At 65.2% G+C, this 16,471-nt stretch overlaps 5 protein-coding genes across 18 annotated transcripts in view; 2 read left to right on the top strand and 3 right to left on the bottom strand.

Annotated features, from left to right (window-relative positions):
- MAPK8IP3 (mitogen-activated protein kinase 8 interacting protein 3) overlaps positions 1–4,556 on the top strand; it is a 63,170-nt gene extending 58,614 nt beyond the window's left edge. For all 12 annotated transcript variants that reach the window (XM_012441918.2, XM_064362295.1, XM_064362298.1 and 9 more), the window contains 12 exons: positions 199–381; positions 459–648; positions 759–878; positions 953–1,033; positions 1,148–1,215; positions 1,379–1,527; positions 1,790–1,961; positions 2,035–2,148; positions 2,302–2,340; positions 2,432–2,611; positions 2,717–2,866; positions 2,944–4,556. In XM_012441918.2, coding sequence (XP_012297341.1) covers positions 199–381; positions 459–648; positions 759–878; positions 953–1,033; positions 1,148–1,215; positions 1,379–1,527; positions 1,790–1,961; positions 2,035–2,148; positions 2,302–2,340; positions 2,432–2,611; positions 2,717–2,866; positions 2,944–3,065 — 1,568 coding nt within the window. In that variant the 3' untranslated portion in view covers positions 3,066–4,556. The remainder of the gene's footprint in view (positions 1–198; positions 382–458; positions 649–758; positions 879–952; positions 1,034–1,147; positions 1,216–1,378; positions 1,528–1,789; positions 1,962–2,034; positions 2,149–2,301; positions 2,341–2,431; positions 2,612–2,716; positions 2,867–2,943) is intronic.
- Positions 4,557–4,581: 25 nt separating this feature from the next.
- On the bottom strand, positions 4,582–5,776 carry NME3 (NME/NM23 nucleoside diphosphate kinase 3). Its single transcript, XM_012441928.2, has 5 exons — positions 5,723–5,776; positions 5,504–5,634; positions 5,295–5,396; positions 5,105–5,217; positions 4,582–5,006 (listed from the first exon to the last, which is right to left on the bottom strand). The coding sequence occupies exons 1-5, from the start codon at positions 5,766–5,768 to the stop codon at positions 4,889–4,891; spliced, it is 510 nt and encodes a 169-aa protein (XP_012297351.1). The 5' UTR covers positions 5,769–5,776; the 3' UTR covers positions 4,582–4,888.
- Positions 5,777–6,121: 345 nt separating this feature from the next.
- Positions 6,122–7,406, bottom strand: MRPS34 (mitochondrial ribosomal protein S34). Of its 2 annotated transcripts, none has more exons than XM_012441930.2 (3): positions 7,077–7,406; positions 6,856–6,898; positions 6,122–6,766 (listed from the first exon to the last, which is right to left on the bottom strand). In XM_012441930.2, the coding sequence occupies exons 1-3, from the start codon at positions 7,395–7,397 to the stop codon at positions 6,474–6,476; spliced, it is 657 nt and encodes a 218-aa protein (XP_012297353.1). In that variant the 5' UTR covers positions 7,398–7,406; the 3' UTR covers positions 6,122–6,473. The 2 variants fall into 2 exon arrangements, with proteins under 2 accessions (XP_012297353.1, XP_012297352.1); XM_012441929.2 differs by having other exon boundaries at positions 6,122–6,780; positions 6,849–6,898; positions 7,077–7,397.
- Positions 7,407–7,537: 131 nt separating this feature from the next.
- EME2 (essential meiotic structure-specific endonuclease subunit 2) lies at positions 7,538–11,111 on the top strand. Its single transcript, XM_012441878.3, has 8 exons — positions 7,538–7,766; positions 7,998–8,134; positions 8,482–8,574; positions 9,018–9,109; positions 9,292–9,382; positions 9,580–9,695; positions 9,841–10,030; positions 10,112–11,111. Exons 1-8 carry the CDS (start codon positions 7,538–7,540, stop codon positions 10,280–10,282), a joined length of 1,119 nt encoding a protein of 372 aa, XP_012297301.2. The 3' UTR covers positions 10,283–11,111.
- On the bottom strand, positions 10,761–16,449 carry SPSB3 (splA/ryanodine receptor domain and SOCS box containing 3). Of its 2 annotated transcripts, none has more exons than XM_021667217.2 (7): positions 16,379–16,449; positions 15,212–15,349; positions 12,366–12,543; positions 12,063–12,250; positions 11,875–11,977; positions 11,677–11,802; positions 10,761–11,398 (listed from the first exon to the last, which is right to left on the bottom strand). In XM_021667217.2, the coding sequence occupies exons 2-7, from the start codon at positions 15,335–15,337 to the stop codon at positions 11,052–11,054; spliced, it is 1,068 nt and encodes a 355-aa protein (XP_021522892.1). In that variant the 5' UTR covers positions 15,338–15,349; positions 16,379–16,449; the 3' UTR covers positions 10,761–11,051. The 2 variants fall into 2 exon arrangements, with proteins under 2 accessions (XP_021522892.1, XP_012297302.1); XM_012441879.3 differs by lacking the exon at positions 16,379–16,449 and adding an exon at positions 15,660–15,747.
- Between the last annotated feature and the right edge of the window lie 22 nt (positions 16,450–16,471).

Raw genomic sequence — 16,471 nt, forward strand, 5'->3', positions numbered from 1 at the left:
GAGCAGGCTTGCTGGAGTCCCAGGCCTCCAGGCAGAGAGTCCTGGGTGGGCCGTGGGTGGAGCCATGTGTGGAGGCTGGGTCTGCTGGGAGAGTGGAAGACCAGCCCCCACTCCTCTGTCCCACCCCTGTACGAGTGCTAGGCACACCCTCGCAGTAGTGGGTTCCCCAGCAAGGCTGATGGGCCATCCTCTCCCCAGCGGCGAGCGACAGTGATTACCCCCCTGGGGAGATGTTCCTGGACAGCGATGTGAACCCAGAGGATGCGGGCGCAGATGGCGTGCTGGCCGGTATCACCCTGGTGGGCTGTGCCACCCGCTGCAACGTGCCACGGAGCAACTGCTCCTCCCGAGGGGACACTCCGGTGCTCGACAAGGGGCAGGGTGAGTCCTGGGCAAATTTTCCCCATCTCCTCATTCCCACGTTTCTGCCGAGCCCAAGCTCACCTCTCCTAACACAGGGGAGGTGGCCGCCATCGCCAACGGGAAGGTCAACCCGTCCCAGTCCACAGAGGAGGCCACAGAGGCCACAGAGGTCCCAGACCCTGGGCCCAGCGAGCCAGAGACTGCTGCATTGCGACCCGGGCCTCTCACAGAGCACGTCTTCACCGACCCAGCCCCTGCCCTGCCCTCTGGCCCCCAGCCTGGCAGGTAATCTCTTGGGCTGGGGCAGAAGCAGAAGGAAGGCTGGCAGAGGTGGGAAGGGTCTTGGGGCAGGTGCACACCCCGTGGCCCGCCTCAAGCCACCATCCTTCTCGCAGCGAGAATGGGCCAGAGCCTGACAGCAGTGGCACGCAGCCAGAGCCGGAGCCCAGCGGGGACCCCACGGGAGCAGGCAGCAGTGCTGCACCCACCATGTGGCTGGGTGCCCAGAACGGCTGGTAGGCAGGGCCCTGGGCAGGGTAGAGGGAGGGTCCCGGGGGAGCGCCTTGCCCATCGCCACTTCCTCCTACAGGCTCTACGTGCACTCAGCTGTGGCCAACTGGAAGAAGTGCCTGCACTCCATCAAGCTGAAGGATTCCGTGCTGAGCCTGGTGTGGGTGACCCCAGGCTGAGGGCCGGGCGTCGGGGGTGGGGTGGGGGTGGGGGGACTGGGTGGAGGGGCTAGCATAGCCTGGCCCAAACTAGGCTCACCGCATTCCTGTTTCAGGCATGTCAAAGGCCGCGTGCTGGTGGCTCTGGCAGACGGGACCCTGGCCATCTTCCACCGTGGTGAAGGTAGGCCCTGGCGGCATGGGGTATGTGGGTGGCAGCCAACGGCCCTGCCAGTGATTGGGAGGGTTCCAGGCCTCTCCTTAGCCTGGCACTGGGTGTCTCAACCCCTTATGCCATGAGCAGAGGTGGGGCCTGGCCAGGCCTGAGGTATCTGGGCTCCCTGCAGATGGCCAGTGGGACCTGAGCAACTATCACCTGATGGACCTGGGCCACCCGCACCACTCTATCCGCTGCATGGCTGTCGTGTACGACCGCGTATGGTGTGGCTATAAGAACAAGGTGCACGTCATCCAGCCCAAGACCATGCAGATTGAGGCGAGTGCTGGCACGGGCCCGCCTGGGGAGGGGAGGGGGTTCTGCCGGCCAGCAGCGCTCCCACACCTCCCATACAGAAGTCTAGAAGGCCCTGTGTGGGTCCCAGCCCCCCTGCACTGCCTGTGACTCAGGCTCTAACAGGGGCAAAGCAGGCACTGGCCGAGAGTTGGAGGGGGCCGCAGGTGGCCCCGGGGCTGTGGCAGGTTTGGGGCTTCCCACTTCCTCTCCCCAGCCCTGTTGATGGACTGCCATAACCCCACAGAAATCATTTGACGCCCACCCTCGGCGGGAGAGCCAGGTGCGGCAGCTGGCATGGATCGGCGATGGTGTGTGGGTGTCCATCCGCCTGGACTCCACCCTGCGGCTCTACCACGCACACACGCACCAGCACCTGCAGGACGTGGACATTGAGCCCTACGTCAGCAAGATGCTGGGTGAGGGGCTGTGCCAGGTGGGCGGGGCAGCAGGGTGCTCAAGGCCAGCCACCCTGACCACTCTCCCCAACAGGCACCGGCAAGCTGGGCTTCTCCTTCGTGCGCATCACAGCCCTGCTTGTCGCAGGCAGCCGGCTCTGGGTGGGCACTGGCAACGGAGTGGTCATCTCCATCCCCCTGACAGAGAGTGAGTGGCCTGCACCCCTGCAGGGGTGGTGGTGCTGCCAGAGGCGCCCATGAGTTCCCAGGGTGTGGCTCTGCAGGGCCACCTGGGAGGGTGCCTCGCGCCCCTACGCTGATCCCTGTCTCCTCTTCTCCCCTGCTCCTTCCATGTCCCCAGCTGTGGTCCTGCACCGAGGCCAGCTCCTGGGGCTCCGAGGTAAGCCCGGCCACCTCCCATCCCCCCATGGGAGCCTCTCCCACCCTCCATCTGTGTGTGGGCTCAGCGCCTCTGGGTTCTCTCCCTGCAGCCAATAAGACGTCCCCCACCTCGGGGGAGGGCGCCCGCCCTGGGGGCATCATCCACGTGTACGGTGACGACGGCAGTGACAGGGCAGCCAGCAGCTTCATCCCCTACTGCTCCATGGCCCAGGCGCAGCTCTGCTTCCACGGACACCGCGACGCGGTCAAGTTCTTCGTCTCGGTGCCAGGTGAGGCTGGGTCCCTCCTGCCATCCACACCCGGCAGGCCAGTGGCCGCTGCCGCTGCCGCTGCACTCAGGAGGCTGCTGTCCTGAATTGCTTCTGCCATCCCAGGGAACGTGCTGGCCACCCTGAACGGGAGCGTCCTGGACAGCCCAGCTGAGGGCCCTGGGCCGGCCGCCCCGGCCTCAGAAGCTGAGGGCCAGAAGCTGCGGAACGTGCTGGTGCTGAGCGGCGGGGAGGGCTACATTGACTTTCGAATCGGTGAGCGGCCCTGGGGACGGGGCTGAGGTTGGGCATGGGAGCGGGGAGCCTGGCCCTGACTGCTGCCCTGCCCTCAGGAGACGGAGAGGATGATGAGACGGAGGAGGGCATGGGGGACGTGAGCCAGGTGAAGCCCGTGCTGTCCAAGGCGGAGCGCAGCCACATCATCGTGTGGCAGGTGTCTTACACCCCAGAGTGAGGCCGCCCACCCTGCCTGGCCGGACCTGTATATAGGACCCCTGACCACCTGACCCCCGCCTGCCCTGCGGGGTAGCCAGCCAGGCGCCACCGCCCCTTTTCTAACCTCTCAACCTGCAGCTTTCACCTGAGTCTGGCCCTCTCCAGTGGGCAGGGAGTGTGGGGATGCCAGTCAGTTGGGAGGAGGAGGGGAGGGGGTGCTTCCACCCAAGAGGAAGATGTTCTCGGGACACTGTTCCCGGGTAGCTCCTGGCCAGCTTTCAGCCCAGAGTCCTCAAGTCCAGGGCACCTTGGGCCCAGCGCAGGCAGGATCTGAGGTGGCCCTGGCTCTACCCTTGCCTCCTACTTCCCAGCACCCCCAGGGAGGAGGCAGGGGCTCCCCACCGCCGAGGCTGCCTGCCCTGGGCCCACCTCTGCATGCTGCTTGCGGGCCCACCTGCGTCCTGGGCCCTCACTCTGCCTAGGGGAACTGGGCCAGGCACTAGCCTTTGCCTAGGGAGGTGGGCCTCAGGCTGCCCAGGTGCCTGTACCCCAGCTGGCCTTCTCTGGGGCCTCCCTGTCCTCAAGCCCCTATCCTCTGTCTGTCCCTATCCTGGCTGTCCCCTGCCCAGGGAGTTGGCATCAAAGCACGAGGCCCAGCTCCCCAGGGCAGCTGCTTGAGAAGAGACTGCTACCCCATCCCATCCATGCAGGCAGGGTCTCGCCAGCCCTGCTCTGACCTGTGTCCCCTCAGGCTCTGCCTGGGCAGAAGACTCCTTGCAGGAGTGGGCCCTGGAGTTCTGTGCCTCCTAGAAGCCCCCGGGGTGGGATTTCTCAGGCTGCCAGGGCAGGCCCAGGCCTCAGGAAGAAGGGGAGGCCCCTGGCCTCTCTGGGGTCAGTCCTAGGACACAGGTTCAGCCTCAGGTTGATGGGGGATGGTGTGCTCCTGGGGCCTGCCTCCTGCATGGGGCTCCACAGAGCCCAGCTCCCAGACACGCTACTAAGTGCCTAGGGTTGCCCGCTGTGGCCCGTTCCCCAGGAGCAACAGAGAGGCCACCAAGCGAAGGCCCATGGAGCTGAGGATGGAGGCGCCTCCAGCAGACTCCAAGCACACAGGGAGCAGTCGCCACCCTGGACTGCTCTCCCTGCCCAGCCGGGCCTCGCTGGCCTACTCCCACCTTCCAGGCCCATTGCACTCCTGTCCGGGAGGCCCCGATGAGGGCAGCCCAGCCCCTCGCCCATCCCCAACCAGAGAAGCACAGATCTTGGGGAGCTGCCCCATGAGCCCCGCTGGCCACCGTGGGCTGCAGCTGCTGCGCTGCCGGCTTCTCCCCACCACCCTGCCACCTCCACTGTGATGTATGTCCGGTCCCTCGTCTGTTCCCCCAGGATCTGGAAGTGACTCCCGGCTGACAGATGGGGCGGCTGGGGGAGGGGTAACGATTCTCCTCAGGCTTTGGTCCTGCAAGCAAACCCACATATCTGCTCTGTATGTAATAAATGTCTTAACGTAGCTGCCTGTTCCCGGACCAAACCCACACGAAAACTAGGAGTTTATTATAAAAAGAAATGTTGGACCACTTTGGGCTGGGCACTAGGAGTGTCCTGGCACGTTTCCAGGTGAGCCGTGCAGGCTTTGACTGGAGCAGCTCGTCTCGGGCGGTAAGCCCCGTACGCCAGGGATTGAGGGGGTCCCATGCCACCCTCGATGCAACGTCCTGACATGTGTACAGCACCCCATCAGAAGGGACGTTCAAAGCGCTGCAGGGCGGGTCCGAAAGCCTGGCCACCTGGGCCCTGGAGGAGGCTGGTGCCGCAGAGTCTCTGCGACGTGCACGCACCGGGCTATTCATACAGCCAGTGCCCGGCACTGTCCTCCCAGCACAGGAGCTCCTCTGCGCGGAACCAGAGCGCGATCTCGCGGCGGGCACTCTCCACCGAGTCGCTGCCGTGAATCAGGTTCCTAAGCGGCAGAGGCGCGCGTGAGCGCAGAAGGAAAGTTCGGGCACGGGTCCCACGCAGGCCAGACAGGGCTGGGACCGTCCCCGGGTCCGGCCTTACTTGCCAACCTCGATGCAGAAATCCCCGCGGATGGTGCCGGGCTGGGCGTCGGCCGGGTTCGTGGCCCCGATGAGCGCCCGCGAGGCGCGCACCACGTCCAGCCCCTGCCATACCTGTGCGGGCGGGTCGGGGGCGGTGTCACGCGGAGGTGGAGGTCCCGGGGCCGCCCGCCCGCTTCCCAGGTACTCACCATGGCCACCACCGGCCCGGAGGCCATGTACTTAACCAGGCGGCCGTAGAACGGGCGCTCGCGCAGCTCGGCGTAGTGTTCGCGCAGAAGGTCCTCGGAGGCCTGCGAAAGGGTCAGGCCGCCTGCGCCCGCGCCTGGGACCCAAGCGTCCCCAGGTCCCCGCCCCGCGCCCGCTCACCCTGTCCCTCCACCGCGCCCCGCGCCCCGACCTGCACCAGCTTCAGCGCCACCAGCTTAAAGCCCTTCCTCTCGAAGCGCCGCACGATCTCGCCCACCAGCCGCCGCTGCACGCCGTCCGGCTTCACGGCCAGGAAGGTGCGCTCGTGTGCGCCGGTGCAGGCTGCGGGGCGGGCGGGGACCGGGCGTCAGGCCGGCCCAGCACTGCCCGCCCGACCCCGGCACGCGCCGCGCCGCGCCGCGCAGCTCACCCGCGGGGAAGAGGTTGGCGAAGATGGTCAGCACCAAGCAGATCATGATGGCGGCACGGGAGCGAGCTCTGCGGGGCGGAGCGTCGGCGCCTGGGGCGGGGCGTGCGCTTAAAGGGGCCTGGACCCGGCGCCGCGGCCTCCGCGGACAACCGCGAGGAATCTCGCTTCACTTGCACCCCGGAACCCAGCAGCCGTAGGGGGCTGGAGAGCAGCTGCGGAGGCCAAGTCTCCTCCAGTGGCTCGGACACTAACTGTACCCGCCACAACCCGCCCAGGTGGTTCCACCCACGCGACGCCCTGCTCCCGCACCGCTCGCGCCCCTAGACCAGGGTCGTGACCACAGCGTCAGCCTTTCTCTCCCGGGTCCTGCAGAGAGCGCGCAAATAAAACACAACCCTGGCCTGTTTATCTTCTTTTATTCCCCTTTATTTTGTTTGTTTTCTTTCGTTTTTTTCTTTCCTCCTTTATTCTCTTTCATAGTTTCTGCCTGGATCCCACCAGAAAGAGCTCCAATGGGAGAAGGGGCCAGCACTTCCCGCTTTCCCCAGCGTGCCCTCCGAGTTGGGTGTTGGGGCGGCAGGGCCAGAGGAAAGACAGTTGGAGATTTGCCCCAGTCCTCTCCACTACGATGCAGACCGTCAGAACACGTCACGGAGGGGGAACTCCCAACTCCGAGGGGCGGACTCAGGTGTAACCCAAGGATGGTTTCTTTCATCAGCAACCCCTCAGGCCACCCGCTGGTTCTGGCGTTCTAGACCGGGGTGCCCTTGGCCCTTCCTTTGGTCTCCTGTTTTGCAGGGTAGTCCCAGGGTTCTACGCGTATCCTCTGCACATTCAGCAAGGGCTCCTCGGTGCTTGTGTCTCCATTTTTCTGTCGTTCTGCGAGAATCATAGCCCGGAGGAGCGGGGGGTACGGCACGGAGGGCAGGCTGTCCTCGGGCGCCGGCGTGAACGCGGTGAAGGCCTCCTCCTCGTGCTTGGGCACCAGCCGCCAGTCATGATACATGACGTGTTCGATCTCCCGCGCCTCGCTCTCCGTCTTCCCTGGGGAAGGAAAGAGGCGTATTGCACACATTTGCTGTGCCGTCGGTGGCTGGCAATGACCGCCGAGCACCTGCTCTCCCGAGCCTTACCTTTGAAGGTCAGGATGCCCCAGGCCTTCCCGTGGTCCAAGTTCTGCAAAGCCAGAGGAAAGTGGGTCAACTCGCAAGGCTCTCGGCCTCCGAGGTCAGGAAGGGAGAGCCTCAGCCCCACAAACCTGCAGAAAAGAGGGGAGGCGGGACCGCCCCGCGAGCCCGCCCGGGAGGGGAGACCAGGCGACTGCAGGAGAGGGGTGCGGACGTGGTGCACGCACCTGAGCCGTGTGGTCGGGCCGCACCCGCGTAAGGCGCCAGTAGCACGGCTCGTCGTGCTGCCACAGCCAGGACTTGCGCGTGACCAAGCGGCCCAGGCCGAAGAGCGGGAGGCGGTTGAGCAGCTGCAAGAGGCGGCTCTCGCGGCGCACGTCGACCCAGGCCCGGACCGGCAGCCGCCGTCCGGAGAACGGCCGCGTCAGGGACTCGTAGTCCAGGGCGTAGAGCTGCGAGTCGCGCGGCCGGTTTTGCTGCTCCCGCAGGGCGCGCACGCGGCGTGCCAGCTCCGCGATCAGCCGCGGACGCACTTTCTTCCGCGCCATGGTGAGTCCAGCTGCTCAGCGCTGCGGCCGGAAGCCGCTGCCGCCGCGCGTCCCCAGGCCCGCCCGCCACCGGAAGAGGCCGGTGTCCTAGGCTAAAGTGTTCGGGCGCGACCGGAAGCGAAGGAGAAGCTGTCCTGGCCATGGCGCGGGTTGGACCCGGGAGGGCGGGGGCCTCTCGCCGCGGCCGGAGCGGCCAGCGGCGACCTGCAACCTGGGAGATCTCGGACTCCGACACCGAGGGCCCCGCCCATTCGGAGGCCGCCGCGAGAGCCCGGGACCCAGCTGGGGAGCGCAGGGCGGCGGCTGAGGCGTTGCGGCTGCTGCGGCCGGAGCAGGTCTTGAGGCGCCTTGCGGTGCGCGTGGACCCAGGTGCGGGGGAGCGCGCGGGCGATGCTCGGGGTAGGAAAGACCTTTCCCGGCCGGGCGGCACCCTCCGTCCGACGGGGCGGTGCGCGCGCGCTGAGGGCCCTGGGGCCGGACCTGCTTCCCAGTCGGGGGCTTGTGCCGAATGCAAACTCCCCGGCCCGGGCCCCCAGCCCAGGTAGGGCGCCCACGAGGGTGGAAGGAGGCAGTGACCTCACTCCTCTCCCCCGGTCCCAGCCTTCCTGGAAGACGCCGGTGCCGACGTCCTGATGGAGGCCCTAGAGGCCCTGGGCTGCGAGTGCCTCATCGAGCCCCAGCGCCCGGCGCGGAGCCTGCAGTGGACCCGAGCGAGTCCCGACCCCTGCCCCCGCAGCGTGAGTGGTCGCGGGTTCCCGAGGGCCAGCCCCGACTCGACTGTTTTCAGTCCTGAAGCTGTCCCTGGGCGGTGCGGATGGGTAAACCTAGGATGGAGGATGAGAAGTGGAGGTGCCCAAGCCGTTCTGCTGGTAAAGAACCTAGCTGGCTGGAGAGGGTTCCGGCCTGAGTGAGGCTGTGGAGACCTGTCCCGAGCTTGGCCTTGACAGGAAAGGGAACACCGTAGAGCAGGTCTGGCAGGGCCTGCGCTTGGCTGGGGCCACGAACCACGTTGCTGCTGGACTGCCCAGGAAGGGCCCCTGGGGCACCCGGGGCTGAGACAGGCAGCCTCCCGTTGTCCCCACAGCTGCCTCCTGAAGTGTGGACTGCAGGTGAACAGGAATTGCTGCTTCTGCTGGAGCCGGAGGAGTTTCTGCAGGGCGTGGCTACACTGACCCAGGTGCTCGGGTGGCAGCAGGAGTCCCTCTCCACAGTTAGGAGATGTGGGTTCCCAGCCCGGAGGCGCCTGCTCTGTCAGTCCCTGCCCTTGTAGATGGGGCTGCAAGGGGCATGGGGCAGGCTGGGACTCCTCTCTGATCCAAAACCGTAAAGGTTTCTGGGGTGGGATGGAGAAAGCTTCTGAGAGGTAGACCAGGAATGAGGGTGGGGGTGGAAGTGAGACGTGTCCAGGCAGCCATTCCGGGGTTCTCCTTAGCTTCCTTGGCCTCATGGGAGGCACAGAGCTGGTTTTCTCAGAAGGGGTAATGGAGCAGAGACTCCCGTTGGCACCTCTGGCTCTTTCTCAGGCCTGCTGCTCTTCTGCAAACAGGCCGTGGCCCGGTGGCCCATAGCCCTGAGCCGCAGCCTCCCGTGAACAACTGTGCCATGCATTGTCATCTTTAGATCTCTGGCCCAACCCGCTGGGTGCCCTGGATCTCCCCCGAGATCACCGCCCGGCCCCACCTGGCTGTCATTGGGCTGGATGCCTACCTGTGGTACCGTTCACTCTTATGCTTACAGTGGGGCTGCTTGGGACGGGGGTTCAGGGGAGGTGGGCACACTTCTGGGGTTGCTGTGGCACAGCTGATGCCACTTCCCCAGGTGGGCTCTGGCAGAGGCTGAGCTCGGGCAGGGCAGGTCCCATGGGGAACGGGGAGAGACAGTCACCTCTGCTCAGGTCTCGCCAGCACGTTCCCCGTGGGACACAGCCAGAGAGCCCTCAGGTGGCCGGTGCCGAGGTGGCCGTGGGCTGGCCAGAGGTGGAGGAGGTGAGGGTCTGTCCGAGCTGGGTGAGTCAGGTGGCCTGGGTCCTGGTGATTGGGCTGCTGGCTGGGCTTGTCTCCCAGCGTGGCACGTGGGGCAGCTACCAGCCGTGTCCTGGGGAGCCCTCCTCCTGCTCGTGCCCACTGCCCGTGTCCTGGGGAGCCTTCCTCCTGCTCGTGCCCACCGGCTCGCCTCTCCCCAGGCTCTGGTGCTCCTGCAGCTTTGGGCAAACCTGGATGTGTTGTTGGTGGCCTCGTGGGAGGAGCTGAGTCAGCACGTGTGTGCCATCACCAAGGCCCTCGCCCAGTGTCCCCTCAAGTGCGTGACGCCTGGGCTGAAGGGGGCAGGATCGCCTCATTGCGTTGGTGCCTCCCCAGCCTCTTTGAGGGCAGAGCAGCACTGGGTTGCTGCTCAGGAGTGCCCAGGCTCTCAAAGGCCTCTCTCTGTCCCTCCCTGTCTCCAGGCAGTACCGGGAATCCCAGGCCTTTTCCTTTTGCACAGCAGGGCGCTGGGCAGCAGGCGAGCCGGTGGCAAGAGACGGCACAGGGCTTCGAGGGGCCTGGTGGAGGCAGATCAGGCAGTTCAGTCGGGTCAGCCCAGCCGTGGCCGACGCTGTGGTCACAGCCTTCCCGTCCCCGCGCCTTTTACAACAGGTGGGCCCCTCCCTCCTTGCACCCTTGCAGGTGGAGGCCCCGTCCCCAGGTAAGTGCTCTCATGCCTCTGCCTGCCCCCAGGCGCTCGTGGCCTGCAGCACGGAGCGGGAGCGCCTAGGCCTCCTAGCTGACCTCCCCGTGACGGCCAGTGAAGATGGGCGGCCCCGCAGGGTGGGGCCTGACCTCTCTCGCCGCATCTGCCTCTTCCTGACCACGGTCAACCCTGACCTCCTCCTGGACCTGAGCTCCTGACCACACCTGGGACCACCAGGACAGCATGCAGCCTTAGGGACAGACCAGACACCCTGCAGGGTGGTGGGGAGGACCCCAGCCACATGTGCACCCTCAGTCTCTGGCTGGGCAGGTCTGATCTCGGGGTAGGGTAGGTGGCTGCAGGGAAAGTTTTAGGCAGCTGGAATGAAAGAGGGGCTTCCAGCTTGCAGCTGGCAGGAAAGGCTGGTGGTTCCTTTGCTGAGCCCTGCACACACGGGCCACAGGGGAGCCCGGCAGCAAGGCTGTCTCCCCTACCCCCTCTCCACACACACACTCGGCAGGGGCCCAAGGCAGCACCAGGGCCCCGCTGCCACCTGGAGGCTTGGGGTATGGCACGCTCAGCCAGAAGCCGTAGGAGACTCCCACGGATGTGGAGGGGCAGCCAGGCCTGAGAGAATGCCCGGGATGCTCAAAAGCCCCGCCTCTGTGTGGACGTTTCGGCTCCCGCCACGGGGTGTTAGACAACAACTCTACATTTATTGCAGTCACTTAGGTCTCTGACGGCAGGGCGGCCGCTGACAGCATGCAGAGCAAGTTAGGAAAAACAAAGGCGCTGTGGGAACAGCGGGCTCCAGGCAGGAGACCTGGGGCTTGAGGCAGCTGCTTCCCCGCCCGGAGCCCCCACAGAAAGGACTGACCCCGCCTCAGGAGGTGAGAGACGGCTCATCCAGCTCCGCCCTGGAGTGTGGCTGGAAGGGACAGAGAACACGGCTGTCCCAGCCTAGGGAGGCAGCCACTGGGAAGTTGGTCAGGTCCGGCGGCAGCGCTTCCTCTGGCAGGGCCGGGGCTCGGGACTGCTGGGCCGGGCCGAGGCTGCCACCTGGGGAGCGGGCACTGGGGCTTTGCGGCGGCTGCAGCTCATGCTCAGGACCCAGCCCAGCTTGTTGTGCAGCACCTGCTTGAGGCCTGGTGGCAGGGGCAGGCCCTCCAGCGTGTCCCCAGAGTCCGGCCGCAGCTGGCGCAGGCGGTGGCAGCAAAGGTACTGGAGAGAGGTGGCGCTGGCACAGGAGCGGGTGACCTTCATGCTGCTGCGCGCCGCTGTGGAGCACACCATCGGGTAGAACCTCTTGTTCTGCAGCTTGGTGGCTGCCACGCCTGGAAGGGAGGGCCCAGCCTGAACCCCGGGTAGGGAAGGGGCCGGCTACCAGGTGCAGCCCCTCAGGCCTCACGCTGCAGTCACCTGGGTGCACATGCTGGCCCTGCCACTCCAGCCCGGCCTCACCATCCGACCCTCTGGGACCCCAGGGCCTCATGCTTCTGGGAGGAAGCCTTTCAGGAAACCTCCATGTCCACTGAGCTGGGGTGGCCGCCTCCTTCGGGACCTCCATTCAGAGTGACAGCTGGGAGAAGCGCAAGTCCTGTGACTGCCTCACCTATGCACTTCCTGTTCTTGAAGAAGGTCAGCGTCCCGTGCCAGGTATCCAGGTGCACGCCAATGATGGAGCCCTGGCCGAACCTTGAGGAGAAGCTGGTCTTGTCGCCCTTGTGGTGGAGGAGGCCTGCGGGCAGCAGGGTTGGGGTGAGCCCAGGAGCCCCAGGCTTGGCCCTGCCCCACCTTGGGCCTCACGCACCCGTGTAGGAGAGGCCCCAGCTGTCCTCGTCCCTGCCGAGCAGGCTGCAGAACGTGTGGCGGTATTTGTCCAGGTCCACATCCGACGTCCCGATGCCCACCATCTAGGAACGGGGGCCAGGCAGAAGGTGTGGGGCTGGGCTGCTGGGGCCAGGCCGCCCAGAAGCACCCTGGGCCAGGGCAACTTACCATGTCGGTGCCGTAGACAGGCGAGGTCATCTTGATCTCCCAGAAGTGCTGGCCCTCCCCAAGCTCCTTGGTGCCCCGGATGGCCGCCGTGCCGCAGCTGTACTCCATGTGGAAGCTGACCTTGCGGTTGTCACAGCTCAGCAGGGTGGCTGATGACTTATTCAGGTCATCCCACACCCAGTCGAAATCTGCAAGAGAGGCCCAGGCTGGGGCAGCCCTGAGAGCTCCAAGGGGCTCCGCCCTGCCTGCCCCCCAGGCCCACCCGCCAGTGCCGTCCCATCAGGCGCCAGGTCCCGAGCTCACACTCGTCTTCCTCTCCACAGCGGCAGTCTTTGCCCCGGTGGGCTGAGTGCAGGCTGCTGCAGAAGGAGGCCTCGCTCTGCCCAGCACAGTCGCAGAACGACTCGCCGGTCACGGGCACCGCGCTGGGGATCGATGGCGGCAGCGTGGAGTACTCGGGGTCTGAGTCCGAGTCGCTGTGCTGGGAGAGAAGAGCCAGCTGTTCCTCGCCTTCTGCCCTCTCACCCGTGCCCTCTGCCGGCCCAGCCTGAGTCCCTTCCTCCCCTGGCCCTCACCCACCCAGGAAAGGATAGGGGTTCAGGTCCCCAAGGATTCCACGGTATCCCAAGCGCAGAGCCCAGTCTCCTTCCCAACAGGCTCCAGTTCTGCCCCATCCTGCACGAGCAGGAGGACCCTGGCGGCCCGGCTACTGAGCACAGTCAAGGCTGGCTGGCCTCCAAGTGGCTTCTAGACAGGGGATGAGCCCCAAGCGCAGCCCACCTGTCCAGAGCGAAATGGTGTGGACACCTTCTTTCCTGCTTGGCCAGCCCTGCTGGGGTCCCAGACAAGGCCACTGCCACCTGGCCCCCTACCACACTGTGGCACAGTGACCTTCCTGTAGCCTGAGCAGACCCTGCCTTACCACAGGGTCCTGCTGCCCAGTGCCCACTACAGGCCCCACCCCTCCTGATGCCACCTTCAGCTGTCACCTCCCTAAGGCTTCTCCAGGCCCTTCATCCCTCTTCCATTCTTCTCCTTGTGCTGCTTCTCTGAAGTTCTTTGTCCGGATTCTTGGCTTCCTCCCATGGGAATGTAAGCTCCTTGTGGGAGGTGGCACCCCTCCCAGCCTCCTCCCTGTCACACCCAGGGGCTAAATGGACCAGGGGGTCAGCAGGGAGAGCGCTAAGTGAGCGAGGCATCCCCATGGCAGAGGCCTTGGGACAGTTAGGGCACAGGTTGGGAGCTGTTCCAGAGGGTGATGTGTCCCCCAGAAGCCACAGGGAACCATGACACGGGATGCCGCCAGCTTTCAGGTGAACATGGACCTCTCCAAAGCCAGCTTCACGCCAGGCCACTGTTCTCTCCGGAGGGGACAGCCCCACCCCACAGACAAGGCAAGCGCAGAGTACTCTACCCCACTGCCTAGAGGTGGGGGTCCCCAAAGCCAGGGCAGGCCCACAGAGCAAGCAGCCAGGACACAGAACTGACCACTCCCACTGTAGGCCCAGGGCCAAGCTTCCTGGAGAGAAGACAGGCTACACTCCTGCTAGCTTCTGGCAGAAGGAAGGGAGGTACTCGCCTCCTGCCCACAATATACGCAGGCCCATTTGGTGACAGAGGACACACAATGTGTGTCAAGACACTACCCAGCCCGCAGGCAGGCCTGCATCCCACAGTCACGAGCCTGTGTGGCCGAGGCGGGCCCAGGACAGTGCTCCAGGCCACGTGACCTGGAGGCGGGTGGGAAGGCAGGTTGGGGCCTTTCCCCTGCTGGAGCAGGGAGCTTCAGGAGAGCCCAGGACAGTGCCCACCTGGTGGGTAAGAACCCTGTTTCCCAACATGCCCCCAAGACCTAGTGGACCCACTGGGCTCAGGGAGTCCTTACTCAGAGGAGCCCAGCCCCTCCCAGGACACCTGGCTGAACCTGAACAGTAGTGCAGAGCAGCTGTGACAGGTCACGCGAGCAGCAGCCCCGGAAGGACACAGCCCATGGTGACCAAGGACAAGCAGCATGCATGTGTCAGACACTGGCCTGTGGACACACCCACATCCCACAGCCATGAGCCTGCAAGGCTGGGACAGACTGCTCCAGGGTACATGACCTGTGGCAGCAGGAAGTGGGGCAGGAAGGCGTAGCCACACTTGTGCTCCTCCGAGGGAGAGCTCAGGAAACCAATTGGGAAGTGATCCCCCATTGGGACCCCTACCCCTCCTAGCCTCACTGCACCCCTTCAGGCCAGGCAGCTGTCCCCAGGACCTATCAACGTGGGGGTTAGGCTGAAGGTGGCTCTGCCTGCAAAGCCCACAGGCATATCAGACCAGCCATACTACAGACAAACACCTGAGCTGTTCTGACCGCCTTCAGGTTCCTGGGCCTCCCTGAGCAGGGGAAGGTGCAGAAATTTCTATAACGATCTTAATTTTTAACACACATATATGTGAACAGAGCATGTGTGTTTGTACCGGCAGAATAAACGTCTGGAAGGACACACAACAAGCTGACTGTGGTCACCCCAGAAACCGGCTGGGTAAACCAAATAATTTTTCTTTTTTCCAGTCGGGGTCTAGCTCTGTCACCCGGGCTAGAATGCAGTGGTATGTTCACAGTTCACTGCAGCCTTGACCTCCCTGGTTCAAGCGATCCTCCCACCTCAGCCTCCTGAGTAGCTGGAACTACAGGCACATGCCACCATACCTGGCAAATTTTTAAAATTTTTGTGGAGACAGAGTTTCACTGTGTTGCCCAGGCTGGTCTCAAACTCCTGGGCTCAAGTGATCCTCCTGCTTCAGCCTCCCAAAGTGCTAGAATTATAGGTGTGAGCCACAGTGCCCAGCCCCAGAGCGGAGTTTCTGTTGAATGAACCAAAAGCAAATACCAACCTCTCCATACACCATGCTTTTACCAGGAGAGAGCACAGTGAAGGATGCAGTCTATTTGGAGGTCCTGTCACCCCTGAGGCTGTGTGTCCTTTGCCAAACTGAAGAGTCTCACTGAACGTGGTGCACCCAGGAGACAGGCCCAGGGTTGTCCTGGTGCTCTGGCCTCAGAAGCATGTTTCCCTATGATTCCCTGATCAGGTAATGCCTGCCTGCCTAGGGCATCTCCACACCTTAGCCCAACCAGGTCCACCTCACCTGCTGGGACCTACCTGCCCATCAGAGTCGTAGCCCCAGTTAGGGGAGCCTGCCAGAGCCACAGCCCGGGCCTCCGCGTCTCGCCGGGCTGCACTCAGGACGAAGTGCCAGGCCCTGCTGCTCCGGGGGCGTCTGGTCATGGTGGAGAGAATCTGTAAGAAAACACAGGCTCTGGGCAAAGGAAGACTCACAGAGCACCCAGCCCTGACCTTCCAGGCTGGGCCACAGACCCACTCGAAGGTGGGGACTGCAGGGGGGGCCCCGGTGCCCAGCTAGGGCTCCGGAACGCTTCAGGAGCCCATACCTCACTCCAGGATCTGAGCAGCTCAATAAAACCTAGGTAGAGCCTGTGAAACGCCACCCAGACACCCATGACTCCGGACTGCGAATCCCAGCCCCTCTCTCCAGCTCCACCTCGTGAACCTGGCTGTCCCGCCCGCCTGTCCCGCAGGCATCTCAAACCTCCTCTCGCTCCTCCTCCGTCATCCAGTCTGACAGACGGCATCTCCGGCCTTCCAGTTCCTCGTGCCAGAAGCACGGTGGTCACCCCTCCCCGACACCTCCTTCCCCTCCTGCCCGGCCCGGCCGCCGGGCCCGCCTGCATCCTCCTCCCGCTACCATCTCCTGGGCCGCGCAGCCCGCCTTCCTCTCCGCTCGCTACCGCCAAGGCTCCTCGTGAGACGCAAATCTGACAACCTGTCGAGCGCTGGCCGCTGTGCCGGCATAGAATGCAAAAGGCTGCGAGGGCCAGGTCCGCGCGTCCCCAGCCACCTGCCTGGCCCCTCGCCAGCTCCGGGGTCCCCGCCCTGCGCCCCGCGGGTTCCGCCTCGCCTTCCACAGCCGACCCTTGCGCCGGGCTCGGGAGTGGCAACGCCCGCTGGAACCGGGTCGTAGGGAGGCCGGGGTGGATCGCAGCGCCCGGCCCGCCGAGCCCTGCCCAGCCCCAGGCGAGTGCGGGTGCAGCTGGAACCGCCCTCCCCGGCGGCCGCCCGGCCCAGCTGTCCCCTCCTGCGGGCGCGCGGGCTCCGGAGTCGGCGGCGCCTGGGAAGCCTCTCGCGGGCGCGGCCCTCCGGAGAGGAACAAAGGCGGCGGCCTTGCCGCGCTGCTCCCGCCGCGCCCGCAAGGTCAGCGCGCCCGCCCAGAGCCCAGGACCGCGGCCCGCGCCTCCCCACCCCGCTCACCTGCAGCCCCCGTCGCGCGCTCCGCCGGCCCGGCCCTGACCCACTTTCCGCCCAGGCGCGAGACGTAAACAATCCCCGCCCCTTGCGCCCATT

Source organism: Aotus nancymaae, unplaced genomic scaffold, assembly GCF_030222135.1.
Source record: "Aotus nancymaae isolate 86718 unplaced genomic scaffold, 86718_ANA_hifiasm-v0.15.2.pri h1tg000049l, whole genome shotgun sequence".
NCBI lineage: Eukaryota > Metazoa > Chordata > Mammalia > Primates > Aotidae > Aotus > Aotus nancymaae.